The sequence below is a fragment of the Nerophis ophidion genome, linkage group LG18, assembly GCF_033978795.1.
Source record: "Nerophis ophidion isolate RoL-2023_Sa linkage group LG18, RoL_Noph_v1.0, whole genome shotgun sequence".
Taxonomy (NCBI): Eukaryota; Metazoa; Chordata; class Actinopteri; order Syngnathiformes; family Syngnathidae; genus Nerophis; species Nerophis ophidion.
The window spans coordinates 9,398,665-9,415,119 of NC_084628.1; the positions used below are offsets into that span (position 1 = coordinate 9,398,665).

Below are 16,455 nucleotides of genomic sequence, written 5' to 3' on the forward strand. Positions count from 1 at the left end.
CGTCAGCTTCACGTGCGTAGGCACACACTTTCTTTTGTCTTTTTGTACCAGTGTTATTGTATTTTTGTACATTAAATCAAGCCCTTACCTGCCATTCCTGTCAGTTTGGTCCTCCTGCATCTTGAGGTGACAAAACGTGCACCAACATGCGCGCACCTCGTGACAGAAGTAATCATCAACTTAAAGTGCCCTCTTTGGGGATTGTAATAGAGATCCATCCGGATTCATGAACTTAATTCTAAACATTTCTTCACAAAAAAAGAAATCTTTAACATCAATATTTATGGAACATGTCCACAAAAAAATCGAGCCGTCAACACTGAATATTGCATTGTTGTATTTTTTTTTCACAGTTTATGAACTTACATTTATATTTTGTTGACGTAATATTCAATAAATACATTTACAAAGGATTTTTGAATTGTTGCTATTTTTAGAATATTATAAAAAAAATCTCACGTACCCCTTGGCATACCTTCAAGTACCCCCAGGGGTACGCGTACCCCCATTTGAGAACCACTGTACTATATTACATAGGGGTGTCAAATTATGGCAATGATTGTGATTCATTAATTGCAGTCATATGTCAATCAATCAATCAATGTTTACTTATATAGCCCTAAATCACTAGTGTCTCAAAGGGTGGCGTGTTACGATTTTTTTTATCGCGTTACTGTAATTTTTCATCTCTAACGTTACCATCTCTTTTTGTGCTTGACTTGAACTTTCACAGTATCATGTCAGACCCGCTCGACATCCATTGCTTTCCTCCTCTCCAAGGTTCTCATAGTCATCATTGTCACCGATGTCCCACTGGGTGTGAGTTTTGCAGAACAAAGATAAAAAAAGGAGTTATCACTCAGAATAGACAACGCTTCTTTTCATCAGCGTAACACCCATCTATATATTACACAAGCTATGGGGGGCGCTGGAGCCTATCTCAGCTGCATTCGGGCGGAAGGCGGTGTACACCCTGGACAAGTCGCCAACTCATCGCAGGGCCAACACAGATAGACAGACAACATTCACACTCACATTCACACACTAGGGCCAATTTAGTGTTGCCAATCAACCTATCCCCAGTTGCATGTCTTTGGAGGTGGGAGGAAGCCGGAGTACCCGGAGGGAACCCAGGCAGTCACGGGGAGAACATGCAAACTCCACACAGAAAGATCCCGAGCCAGGGATTGAACCCAGTACTACTCAGGACCTTCGTATTGTGAAGCACATGCACGAACCCCTGTTCCACCGGGATATTCGATAAGTAAGAAAGATGTGCATTACATTAGAAAAAAATCCGAGCACACTTGCTTGGAAGAGAGTAATGCTTTAAAGGGGAACTGCACTTAAAAAAAAAAAAAAAATGCTTATTAGGGTTGTACAGTATACCGGTATTAGTATAGTACCACGATACTATACTAATATACCACCGCTGAAATGTACCGGTCCATTGCCATCGGTGGACCTACACCTGACATTCGCTGTAATGATCCCAAGTACAGTAGCGGATCTCGTCGATACTACTATGATTACGTCGATATTTTTTGGCATCACAACATTGTCTTTTTTTTTTTTTTTTATTTATATTATGTTTATAGACTCAGGAAATATGTCCCTGGACTCATGAGGACTTTGATTAGGACCAATGTATGATCCTGTAACTACTTGGTATCGGATTCATACCCAAATGTGCGGTATCATCCAAAACTAATGTAAAGTACCAAACAACAGTAGAATAAGTGATTATTACATTTTAACAGAAGTGTAGATAGAACATGTTAAAAGAGAAAGTAAGCAGATTGTCATGATCCGTGGCCTGGATCATGTTTTTATTTTCTGCTGGTTTTGGACTCCCTTAGTTCCTGTTGTTATGCATCTTTGAGTTTGTTTAGTTACCATGGCTACTTATTATTTCACCTGCCTCTGACTGGTGTTCAGGACGCTCACCTGTTTCTCGAGCACTAATCAGAGGCATTATTTAAGCCTGCCTTTGCCAGTCAGTTGGCCTGGCTTCTTTTTTTTGCTTCATTCTCTCGTTATGTAAGTTTTTGATTGTCTCCTAGCCTATGCTAAGTTTAGCTTCGAGTGGGATTGGCACGTGTTTCTTTCGACTTGTTTTCTGTTCTTGGTGGTGCTTTGATTTTTTTCAAGCTCCTACCTGCACGTCCTGTTTCGAGTGGTCCGTCTGCATCCCGGGGGAACGAACCTTGCAGCAAGCTGCAACCCCGTCGTAACACAGATATTTGGAGTAAATGAACAAGTAGATTGATGGTTAATTTTCTACCACTTGTCCTTAAAAATGTTGACAAAATAATAGAATGATATATGACATAATATATTACTGCATAGGTCAGCAGCTAAATTAGGAGCCTTTGTTTGTTTACTTCCTAATAAAAGACAAGTTGTCCTGTATGTTCACTATTTTATTTAAGGACAAACTTGCAATAATAAACAAATGTTTAATGTACATTAAGATTTTTTTTTTTAAATAAAGCCAATCATGCAATTTTTTGTGGTCCCCTTTATTTAGAAAAGTACCGAAAAGTATCGAAATAATTTTGATACCAGTACCAAAATATTGGTATTGGGATAACACTAGTGCCTATCATTCATTATTTTGTATGAGACAAGAACACATATGGTATGTCTTTTTTTGTATGCATTTTAATATGTATAATATGTATATTACCATGCGTTGATTTACTTAAACAAGTTGAAAAACGTATTCGGGTGTTAATATTTAGTGGTCAGTTGTACGGAATCTGTACTGTACTGTGCAATCTACTAATACAAGTTTCAATCAATCAATCAATGAATGCGGCAAGTAGAAGGTGGCTAACAATGCAGATAATGGAAGTACTCCATAGCTCCTATTAAGCCCTCTAAAAACATCCAAAAACCACCAACAATACATTAACATCTTGTGACCTGAATATTAGCCAAGTATTAACAATATTGTTATTTTAAACGCTTACGCAGACATACTACTTTTAGTGGTTACGTGATCACGTGGACGGCATGGCGAAATTAGGAGAGTGGCCGTGCCAGCAATCAGAAGGTTACTGGTTCAATCCCCACCTTCTACCATCCTAGTCATGTCCGTTGTGTCCTTGGGCAAGACACTTCACCCTTGCTCCTGATGGGTCCTGGTTAGCGCCTTGCAAGGCAGCTCCCGCCATCAGTGTGTGAATGTGTGTGTGAATGGGTGAATGTGGAAATACTGTCAAAGCGCTTTGAGTACCTTAAAAAGGGGTAGAAAAGCGCTATACAAGTACAACTATTCACCATTTTACCATTTATCACAGAGCGATAACTAGCTTATGCGGCTACATTGACATACTGAGCTGTTGCTGCATCACCTCTGAGCTGGTGAAAGTTAATTTTAGATTAGAAATCATTCTTCTCACCTGAATAGAAGACGGTTTTTGCCATAAACCGAAAAGTTGGTGAACTTTATTTCAGCTTTTTCAGGATTATTTATACTGTACCCACATGTGTACTAACTGCATTGACCACTTAAGGCCCAAGCTGTTTGTTTACATGATTTTTTTTATTTCTCTTTGCTATTTGGGCTTATTGGACCCTAATTACAATAACAATTTAAAATCGTCTCTTTATATGATGTACTTAGTCCATAAGTAACAAACGTGTACTTCATGTGTAGTGACATGCTAATTTTTATTTTTACACTTTTTTTTTTCCAAATTCCATTGTATGTTATACATTGTTTTTATTCTTTTTGTAATATTTCTCTATTTTGTTTCCTTTTAAACCCCCATTATTTACTTTTCTTTTTTTTTTTTTTTTTAAATTGATCTCAACTCCGTACACTGCTGCTGGAATTTTAATTTTCCTGAAGGAACTCTCCTGAAGGAATCAATAAAGTACTATCTATCTATCCATCTATCTACTCTTCTGACACCACCAGATAGCAGTATAGGTGTCTATATGTCGGCATAAGTGAAGTGAATTATATTTATATAGCGCTTTTCTCAAGTGACTCAAGGTGCTTTACATAGTGACACCCAATATCTAAGTTACATTTAAACCAGTGTGGGTGGCACTGGGAGCAGGTGGGTAAAGTGTCTTGCCCAAGGACACAACGGCAGTAACTAGGATGGCACAAGCGGGAATCGAACCTGCAACCCTCAAGTTGCTGGCACGGCCACTCTACCAACCGAGCTATGCCGCCCCAAAAAGCCTTTTTTCGTGACCCCAATTCAGTACTGTACACAATTTTGGAAATAAAAGCTAAAAGGTACTGTCCACACATGTGGCCACTAAGGTCTTTAGAGGTTAATACGTGATGTTTTTTGTTAGTATGTTTTTTATTTCACCTAACATTTTTTTTCAGGAACACTGACTGCAAATATTGTATGATATTATATAAAAGTGTTATTCTATGTTGTATTTTTAGATCGTTTTGCTCCATTCTGAGTCCACGGGAACCTTTATTAGGCACTATGTCATGACCTGCAACAAAAAATATGTACAAAGATAATTATGCAACGTTTCGAAGTTTTGGACTTATTTGGATTGTGCAGGTGTACATAATAAATTGGCCAGTTCCTGCAGTTTCTACAACAACTGCATCTTCTGTACATTGCCAATTTGAAGACACTTATGGTCAGGCTAGCTATATCAATTATTAATATTTTTGGATTGTGAAGACGCTTGCAAATGACTCATAAATGATTCAGAGATGCAGTCACACATATATATAACAAGCCCATGCACATTCATAATATATTCACATAATATGAGGTAAACATTTCCTATCGATTTGGTTGTGAATTTTTTATAACATAACTACCATAATCACGTGTAACATGCATAAGTGATGCATAGTGTTGTACGCTACCAGCAACAGAGTAACCATGAAGAGGAAATGCTTTCTTTTTCCATCCATCCCATCCATTTTCTACCGCTTATTCCCTTAGGGGTCGCGGGGGGCGCTGGTGCCTATCTCAGCTACAATCGGGCTTAAGGCAGGGTGCACCCTGGACAAGTCGCCACCTTATCGCAGGGCCAACACAGATAGACAGACAACATTCACACTCTCATTTACACACTAGGGCCAATTTAGTGTTGCGCTTTCATTTTCCAAATTAAATAAATTAAGTCTGCATGTGTGATCATATTTTAACAGTTTTTTCTTCTCTGCAGCGCAACTTCCTGGTGCCGGACTCACACTTTTCTCTTCTCTCTGCTATTTTTCACACCTTGCAGTTTCTCACCTTTTTTCCTTCGCCATTCTCTCTTTAAGAGTAAGAAACAAAAAGCCTTTTTTCGTGACCATCTGTGATTAAGTTTTAAGCTTAGATTTAGACAAACTTTAATGATCCACAAGGGAAATTGTTCCACACAGAAGCTCAGTTACAAAAGGATGGAAAGGATAATGCACATAAGGGCACAAAAAGAGGGTGAAAACAAAGGTAAAATGTAGACCAAAAATGTACCGTAATATACAACATTATAACATATAACATATATGTAATGTTCACATATTTTATATGTATATATATATATATATTAGGGGTGTAACGGTACACAAAAATTTCGGTTCGGTACGTACCTCGGTTCAGAGGTCACGGTTCGGTTCATTTTCGGTACAGTAAGAAAACAACAAAATATACATTTTTCGGGTTATTTATTTACCATATTTGTAAACAATGGCTTGATCCTTTTAACATTGGGAACACTCTAATAATTCTGCCCACGTTAATCCACATTAAACCGCTTCAAGTTGTTGCTTTGATGAAATAAAATGACACAACTTTTCTTCTACATATAAAAAGTGCAACATTGAACAGTTTCAAGTCAACTCATCGTGCTTGATTTATTACAGCATTGGGGAAGCCTGTAGTTGATTTTTATTATGTAAATGTTATATTTTTATCAACATGTGATAGCGTGGACCCCGCCATTCAAAACTAGGCTGCTACATTACTAATGATTCATGTAACTATAGCTGAAAATTCATCCCTGACCACCATGGAGTTCATGTAGGCTTTATGATGCACTTACATTATTTTATACACTATCAGAGACAGAAACTCTTCATTTAATGTCCTTTTTTGCTGCTTCAACACCTCAATCAACACTGTCCGTAACACACGCACACACACACACACACACACACACACACACACACGCACACACAGTAAAATGAGTTAACGTTACGCTAAAAGCTAACTAGCCTTCACCTAAAGCCAGGACTGCGAGTGAGCTGAGCTGCAGTTTGTTTCTAGAAGGTCAACGGGCTCATAGTGATGTTTAGAAAGTAGTTGACTTGGAATATAATTTGGGGAGAGTGCGTTGCTCCCCTGCTAAAGATCTATCTGCTCGACATCAACACTAAAGCGCTGACGACATGCGCTCTGAATACGCATTGCTGATTGGCTTTGTATGTAACCAATCAGATGGTTGTGTGGGCGGGACAATGCAGGGTGCTATGTACAGACGGAGGCAGAACGGAGCGGAGCAGCTTGTTAAGACTTTAGCATAGGCGGCTACTTCATATGTTCGTGTGTAACTCGTTCGGTACTGCTCTGCACCGAACCGGAACCCCCGTACCGAAACGGATCAATACAAATACACGTACCGTTACACCCCTAATATATATATATATATATATATATATATATATAAACAAATTACAATTTACAAGTATACAGTTCATATAACAGCTGCAGCAAAAACAAGAAGAAAAAAAATAGCAGCATGAAAATAGGAATAAATGAAATAAGGTAAATACAACAGAAAATATACATTACAAACAAGAAAGGTTTACTAACTTAGAAGCGGTCTGATTAATATAATCTATTGGTGTATGGCGAGTAATTATACAGCTAAAAGGAGTGCGTAATGAAGGAATGTTTTGAATCGCACGCTGTGGGAGCGAAGCTGCAGGAACCTATTGGAAGTATGAGCTACTCTGTCCCCCAATTGTCTAGTGGAGTGGGTGGTCAGGATTGTCCATGATGGCGAGCAGTTTGTCCAGTGTCCTCCTGTCCTTCACTGACCCAAACGCCTTCAACTGCGTGCCAATAGTTTAGCCGGGTTTCCGGATCAGTTTGTCAATCCGGTTTAAGTCCCTTTTGCTGGTGCTGCTCCCCCAGCAAACCACTGCAAAGTACAGGGCACCGGCCAGTTATTTTATCATCATTAAAACAGTGAAAGTGTTCATTATTAGATTTGGTAGGATACAGTAACCAACAAAAAACACTAATAGAAACCTACTTCAATAAGACAAACTTGGCTTCACCAATGAATATTATAAAAATAATACAAAAAACAAATTTGATCAACAACGACATTTGCTTTTCTATGTACAATTTTGGACATTTTTGAAGGCAAAAAATGAATAAAAAATAGAGAAAAAATAGGGTAAAGGGATCAAAAAGGCAAAAAAAAAAACATGGAAAAATTCTGAAATACTAAGTTTGTTCCCATATTTATCAATAGTGGCTGGGAGCATGCATTTACTTCGATGTCTTTTTTAAAGTAATGTTAAAGTACAAGTAGAGTGGAAAAATAAGTGGACTTAAATGCTTAATTGTGTTCCATTAAACCATATCCAATTGTAGTTACACTCCGCAAAGTATTTGAAAATACCATGTAAATGTCACGGCCAGAACAGGACTCTGAACACAGATGCAGGATTTTAAGAAAATATATTTATTTGGATAAGGGAAAGGGTCCAAAAGGGGAGAAACTAAACAGGCTATCAAAACAGAGTTTACCTAAGCTCTAAACTAACAAAAATCTCAATAAACTCAAAACGCTCCAGCAGCGGAGGGAAAAAAGGTGCTAAGAATACCAAATGCAAAATACAACAAAAAGCACTCCAACGGAGGCAATGCTAAGAAGCTAATCTTACCTGACAAAAAGGTTTACAAACAAATAAAGTCCCGTGGATCAAAAGGGTACAAAAACGTGGCAATGACTGTGGACATGGAACGCTGGAGGTACGCACAAAAGATACGAAACACTCTGGCACAGGACATGAGGAGGGCGAGACATTTATACACATGAGGGAGGGTGACACAGGTGGGCACAATCAGGCAATCAGGAAGGACGTCAGACCAGTGAAACAGGAGGAAGGGCAAGTGATCTGAAACGAGAGGCAGAGTCAGCATTTCAAAATAAAACAGGAAATGAAAAAACGTGAAACCAGACGAAACCCAGACAAGACTTCACCCACGTGTGACAGAACCCCTCCTTCTAGGGCCGACTCCTGACGGCCCAGGGACCTCAGGGTGGAGTCTATAGAAGTCCTCGATCAGGGAGGGGTCATCAATGTTCCGTTGGGGTACCCACTCTCTTTCTTCAGGACCGTACCCCTCCCAATCCACTAAAAACTGTCTTCCTCGACCTCTTTTACGTACCGCTAACAGTCTCTTGACCCGGTACAGAAGGCCTCCATCTGCTGCTTCGAGCGGCGGGGGGGGGTTTGGTGACTGGGACCATAGGGTTCTCTTTGGCTGGCTTGACTTGGCTGACGTGGAAGGTTGGGTGGACACGGAGTGACCTGGGTAGACGTAGGCGTACTGCTGCAGGGCCGATGACCTTAGAGATGGGGAAGGGTCCCACAAATCTTGTCGCCAATTTCTTAGAGGGAACCTTGAGGTGCGCACAAAAGATACGAAACACTCTGGCACAGGACATGAGGACGGCGAGACATTTATACACATGGGGGAGGGTGACACAGGTGGGCACAATCAGGCAATCAGGAAGGACGTCAGACCAGTGAAACAGGAGGAAGGGCAAGTGATCTGAAACGAGAGGCAGAGTCAGCATTTCAAAATAAAACAGGAAATGAAAAAACATGAAACCAGACGAAACCCAGACAAGACTTCACCCAGGTGTGACAGTAAACATCACAAAATGCTTCAAATTCAGTCAGTCTTTTTCAACATTCCACCTGCTCTGTGACCTAGTGGTTAGAGTGTCCGCCCTGACATCAGTGGGTCTTGAGTTCAAACCCCGGCCGAGTCATAGCAAAGACTATAAAAATGGGACCCATTCCCTCCCTGCTGGGCACTCAGGATCAAAGGTTGGAATTAGGGGTTAAATCATCAAAATGATTCCCGGGCGCAGCTACAGCTGTTGTTCAATGGGGCGGTATAGCTTGGTTGGTAGAGTGACCATGCCAGCAACTTCAGGGTTCCTGGTTCGATCCCCGCTTCCGCCATCCTAGTCACTGTCGTTGTGTCCTTTGGCAACACACTTAACCCACCCACACTGGTTTAAATGTAATTTAGATATTGGGTTTCACTATGTAAAGTGCTTTGAGAAAAAGCGCCATATAAATATAAGTCACTTCACTTCACACTTCACTGCTCCCCTCACCTCCCAGGGGGTGAACGAAAATTTCACAACCCCTAGTGTGTGTGTGAATATCATTGGTACTTTAACTAAATATATTCGTCAACTTCCGTAGATACTACATCACAGTAGTAACACTTCTGTATTTTGACCATATTATCAGATCAGTCATACTGGAAATATGCAAAAATTGGAAAGAGATGTGGTGTTTATCATAGTACGTTGTATGAACCACATTAATTGCACAGTTAAATCACTACTCTATATTAAATATAAAATACATTTTGGAATGATAACTAAAAAAACATAAGGTGGCGTAAGGTTTTTTTGTTTTTTTTAAAATGTAATTTAGGTGTACAGGTGAAGGGAGGGTGTGATTGAAGCTCACTAGTGAAAATATAGTTTTTAATTTAAAGCTATGTGATGAGCAGCTGTGCAGCCATCTGGTTATTGGAGAAAATTATTTTGTTTTCTAGTTGGCTGCTTTGTTTTCAAAAAGACACCAGTGGAAGATCTCATTTGGGCCAAGAAGCTTAACAATTTTCAGGAAGTTATTTTGTTTGTTAAAGTCCTCTTTATTTTCTTTTTGGTTTTTAAAAGTCTGTCAGCCGCTTTTGATATTGTTTTAGCACTTCCTGGCCACAGTAGCAGTGCCTTGCTTCAGAAAGCACCTGCTAGGCCATGTCACTCTTTCAGGGCTAGGAAATTGTGCCTTTTTCTGTAGGATTTCTCCGTATTTTATCATCTGATTTGCAAGACCGATGACGTCTCACTTTCAATAAATATATTATGCAAAGTCATTGTGCTATTGGCTCTGCTAACTACAAAAATATAATTGTAATATATATATGCATATGGTTATATATATATATATATATATATATAATTATATATTTGATAAATATATACAACAAATATCCATCCATCCATCCATTTTCTACCGCTACCGCTTAATCCCTTTTTGTGGTCGCGGGGGGCGCTGGCGCCTATCTCAGCTACAATCGGGCGGAAGGCAGGGTACAACCTGGACAACACAGATAGACAAACAACATTCACACTCACATTCACACACTAGGGCCAATTTAGTGTTGCCAATCAACCTATCCCCAGGTGCATGTCTTTGGAAGTGGGAGGAAGCCGGAGTACCCGGAGGGAACCCACGCATTCACGGGGAGAACATGCAAACTCCACACAGAAAGATCCTGAGCCTGGATTTGAACCCAGGACTGCAGGAACTTCGTATTGTGAGGCAGACGCACTAACCCCTCTGCCACCGTGAAGCCCACAACAAATATACAATTATATATTTGTAGGTATATATATATATATATATATATATATATATATATATATATATATATATATATATATATATATATATATATATATATATATATATATATATATATATATATATATATGTATATATATATATGTTGGATCCATTGTGGATTGAACTTTCACAGTATCATGTTAGACCCGCTCGACATCCATTGCTTTCCTCCTCTCCAAGGTTCTCATAGTCATTATTGTCACCGATGTCCCACTGGGTGTGAGTTTTCCTTGCCCTTATGTGGGCCTACCGAGGATGTCGTGGTGGTTTGTGCAGCCCTTTGAGACACTAGTGATTTAGGGCTATATAAGTAAACATTGATTGATTGATTGATTGATATATATATATATATATTATTAGTGATATAAAGACAGAGATATACCCAGCACTTTTGGTGAATTGCATTATGAGGGAAAGCTTGCCTTCAGGAAAAGTGCAACTTTAGCAATTCTCACTAGGGTTGTCTCAATACCAAAATGTATTTTGATACTGTTCAATAGTTTCCTAAATAAAGGGGACCACAAGAAATAGCATTATTTGCTTTATTTTAACAAAAAACCTTAGGGTACATTAAACATATGTTTCTTATTGCACATTTGTCCTTAAATAAAATAGTGAACATACCAGACAACTTGTCTTTTATTAGTAAGCAAGCAAACAAAGGCTCCTAATTGCAGTAACATATTGTGTCATTTTTCATTATTTTATTTTGTCAAAGTTATGAGGGACAAGCGGTAGAAAATTAACTATTAATCTACTTGTTCATTTACTGCTAATATCTGGTTATTTTCTGTTTCAACATGTTCTATCGACACTTCTGTTAAAATTTAATAATCACTTATTCTTCTGTTGTTTGGATACTTTACATTTTTTTGGTATGATACCTCAAATTTTGGTATCGATCCAATACCAAGTAGTTCCAGGATCATACATTGGTCATATTCAAAGGCCTCATGTGTCCAGGGACATATTTCCTTGAGGTTATAATTATAATATGAATTTTGAAAAAAAGAAAAAATATTTTGTGACGCTAAAAAATATCGATGTATTCATTGTAGTATCGACTAGATACCCTCTTTTACTTGGTATCATTACAGTGGATATCAGGTGTAGATCCACCCATGGCATTTGTTTACATTCAGGAGCGCTAGCTTGCTGATAGCGGTGAGCTATCGTATTTTCCTACGGTGTGTAGTAAAGCATGTTTAGCTATTCCTCGTCCTGCACGGATGATACTTGAACGAAACGTACTTTATTTGTCACCATTGAGGTGAGGATTTGTGATTTAGAAGTAGCTAATACACTGCCGACTGCAGATGGGTGTTAGCTGCTGGCTAACTACAGCCATGTTTTAAAGCAGTGGTTCTCAACTTTTTTTCAGTGATGTACCCCCTGTAAAAAAATGTTTTAATTCAAGTAACCCCTAATCAGAGCAAAGCATTTTTGGTTGAAAAAAAGAAATAAAGAAGTAAAATACAGCACTATGTCATCAGTTTCTGATTTATTAAATTGTGTAACAGTGCAAAATATTGCAAATTTTTAGTGGTCTTTCTTGAACTATTTGGAAAAAAAGATCCAAAAAACTCAAAACTTGTTGAAAAACAAACAAGTGATTAAATTATAAATAAAGATTTCTACACATAGAAGTCATCATCAACTTAAAGTGTCCTCTTTGGGGATTGTAATAGAGATCCATCTGGATTCATAAACTTAATTCTAAACATTTCTTTACAAAACAATAAATCTTTAACACCAATATTTATGGAACATGTCCACAAAAAATCTAGCTGTCAACACTGAATATTATTGCAGTGTTGTATTTCTTTTCTCAGTTCAGTAACTTACGTTCATATTTTCTTGAAGTATTATTCTATAAATATATTTATAAAGGATTTTTGAATTGTTGCTATTTTTAGAATAGTTTCAAAAAATCTCACGTACCCCTTGGCATACCTTCAAGTACCCGCATTTGAGAACCACTGTCTTAAAGCACCTCTTCCTGAGGGCCCTGTTATAGCCTCACCTTTATTGTTAGTTTTTAATACACCGTGTCTGCTTGTAAGTAGTCAGTGCGTGTGCATTGCCGAACATGCTCCTCTGCTCGTAAAACCAGCAATGTCACGACGTGACCGTCATGCCTGTAAAAAAAAAACAAAAAAAATGGAAAACAATATTTTTCAGATGCAGTACAGTACCATATTTGATACATTAGTACTTTATTTGGACCGGTTTAGATACAACCCTAATTCTTACTTATGAACATTAAAAAAAACAAACCCAAAAACATTAGAATAATATAGAAATACATTAATAACAGTTCAATGAAGAAATAAACAATTAAGGATAATATACAGTGCATGCGAAAATGGAATAATGAATAATTAAATAAAAAATTATAATTAAGTAAATGATACATTTTTGTCTTCAAAATTAAGCAGAGAATACAATTTTTATTGTTTTATTTTTAATTCAGCAAATGTATATAAAATAAAAAGTAAAAATTTCAAGTACAAAATTAATCACAACCTTTGCTTACTACTGTTGTTTTTTAGCGGCAGGAACTGGAGGACTGGTCAGGATAGAGGGAAATATGACTGCAGCAATATACAGAGACATCCTGGATGAAAACCAACCCGTCCCATCCAACCTGATAGAACTTGAGAGGTGCTGCAAAGAGGAATGGCAAAGTTGCCAAAGGTAAGTGGGCCAAGCTTCTGCAAATAGGGTGGAGCACACAATGTACATTGCCATCTGCACTTGAGACCAGAGATCATAAGATGCGTTGCTGTAAATATTTTTACTTAGGGTGTTAGATTACCACCAAAAGTAGCAATAATTTAATTGTACATGACTGAAAACAATACTATTTTAACTATTAAACCCAGTTGGTACTAACTAACACAGAAAGACCACCAGTCACGTCACATTTAGGGACTCTCAGACTGTTGGAAAATCGGACTCCTCAAGCAGGAACGAACGAACATGAAAATGCGGATTGTTTCAAAAATGCACAAAAAGGCTCTGTACTTTTCAGAGGTGGTATAGTACCTTAGACGCAGCTGCTCGGCCATGGAAACCCATTCCATGAAGCTCTCTGCGTACTGTACGTGGGCTAATTGGAAGGTCACATGAAATCTGGAGCTCCTTAGCAACTGACTGTGCAGAAAGTCTTTGCACAATGCGCTTCGGCATCTGCTGACCCCTCTCTGTCAGTTTACGTGGCCTACCACTTCGTGGCTGAATTGCTGTTGTTCCCAAACTCTTCACTTTTCTTGTAATAAAGTTGACTTTGGAATATTTAGGAGCAAGGAAATTTCACGACTAGATTTGCTGCACAGGTGGCATCCTATGACAGTTCCACGCTGGAAATCACTGAGAGCGGCCCATCGTTTCACAAATGTTTGTAGAAACAGTCTCCATGCCTCAGTGCTTGATTTTATACACCAGGTCAAGTGATTAGGACACCTGATTCTCATCATTTACTGTAGATGGGTGGCCAATTACCTTTTGGCAATATACAGTATATATATATATATATATATTTTTATATATATATATATATATATATATATATATATATATATATATATATATATATATATATATATATATATGTATAGATAGTAGGGGTGTAACGGTACGTGTATTTGTATTGAACTGTTTCGGTACGGGGGTTCCGGTTCGGTGCAGAGCAGTACCGAACGAGTTACACACGAACATATGAAGTGGCCGCCTATGCTAAAGTCTTAACAAGCTGCTCCGCTCCGTATATATATATATATATATATATATATATATATATATATATATATATATATATATATATATATATATCTACATACATATATATATATAGTGTAGCAATATAGCAATATAGTGTATGTATATATATATGCATGTATACTGTATATGTGTATATATGTATATATATATCAAGTATATATATATATATATATATATATATATATATATATATATATATATATATATATACATACATAGTGTGTGTCTATATGTTTGTATGTGTGTGTGTGTACATATTATATTATATGGATATGATTAATATAACGGATATATAATTCATCCATCCATCCATCCATCCATCCATTTTCTACCGCTTATTCCCTTTCGGGATCGCGGGGGGCGCTGGCGCCTATCTCAGCTACAATCGGGCGGAAGGCAGGGTACACCCTAGACAAGTCGCCACCTCATCGCAGGGCCAACACAGATAGACAGACAACATTCACACTCACATTCACACACTAGGGCCGATTTAGTGTTGCCAATCAACCTATCCCCAGGTGCATGTCTTTGGTTATTAAGAGTATGCAAAACTTTGACTCCTACCTTGTTTACTTCCGTGACAACCTTCATAAAGTTTTGTAATCAATCTAAAATATCAAGCAGCTAAAATCCACCGAAGATGGATACATGTAGAGAGAGTATTTAATTTTTTGCCATTATGCACTCTAATGGATTTAAATGGGTGCAATGTTGAATATTTTTATGGTGCTTGGACGTTTATCATAATATCCACAATGTTTAGTGAGCAACTTGTGTTATGTGTGACCGTGTGTGTTGACCTTCGTGTTAGTTGCAATTTTTTTTGTGCACCGTGACTCGGGAAGGTTGTTTGGATTGTCTCCTATAATTAAATGCTGAACATTAATTTAAAAGTACTTATATTGGAGCCCATACATGAAGTATGGTTATTTTATGAATTCATTATGGGTCTACTGAAAATGTGAGCAAATCTGCTGGGTCAAAAGTATACATACTGCAATTTTAATATTTGGTTTCATGTCCCTTGGCAAGTTTCACTGAAATAAGGCGCTTTTGGTAGCCATCCACAAGCTCCTGGCAAGCTTCTGGTTGAATTTTTGACCACTCCTCCTGACAAAATTGGTGCAGTTTAGCAAAAAATGTGTTGGTTTTCTGACATGGACTTATTTCTTCAGCATTGTCCACACGCCATTCTAAAACCTTATTTCGAGCCTGATTTGACCAAATAACTTTCCTCCAGAAGGTCTCATCTTTGTCCATGTGATGTCAGATTAAACAAAAAATTGAGCTGTTTGGCCACAATACCCAGCAATATGTTTGGAGTAGAAAAGGTGAGGCCTTTAATCCCACGAACACCAAACCTACCGTCAAGCATGGTGGTGGTAGTATAATTCTATGGGCCTGTTTTGCTGCCAATGGAACTGGTGCTTTACATAGCGTAAATGGGACAATGAAAAAGGAGGATTACCTCCAAAATCTTCAGGACAACCTAAAATCATCAGCCCGGAGGTTGGCTCTTGGGCGCAGTTGTGTGTTCCAAAAGGACAATGACCCCAAACACACATCAGAAGTGGTAAAGGAATGGCTAAATCAGACTAGAATTAAGGTTTTAGAATGGCCTTCGCAAAGTCATGACTTAAACGTGTGGACAATGCTGATGAAAGAAGTCCATGTCAGAAAACCAACAAATTTAGCTGAACTGCACCAATTTTGTCAAGAGGAGTGGTCAAAAACTCAACCAGAAGCTTACCAGAAGTTTGTGGATAGCTACCAAAATTGCCTTATGGCAGTGAAACTTGTAACCAAATATTAACATTGCTGTATGTATACTTTTAACCCAGCAGATTTGCTCACATTTTCAGTAGGCCCATAATGAATTCATAAAAATACCAAACTTCATGAATTTTTTTTGTGACCAACAAGTATGTGCTCCAATCAGTCTATCACAAAAAAATAAGAGTTGGAGAAATTATTGGAAACTCAAGACAGCCGTGACATTATGTTCTTTA

The 16,455-nt window shown here is 38.0% G+C and overlaps 1 protein-coding gene across 4 annotated transcripts in view; it reads left to right on the forward strand.

The window, feature by feature from the left end:
- Positions 1–16,455, forward strand: part of LOC133537579 (uncharacterized) — a 217,715-nt gene that overhangs the window by 93,614 nt on the left and 107,646 nt on the right. For all 4 annotated transcript variants that reach the window (XM_061878720.1, XM_061878723.1, XM_061878721.1 and 1 more), the window contains one exon: positions 13,216–13,360. In XM_061878720.1, coding sequence (XP_061734704.1) covers positions 13,216–13,360 — 145 coding nt within the window. The remainder of the gene's footprint in view (positions 1–13,215; positions 13,361–16,455) is intronic.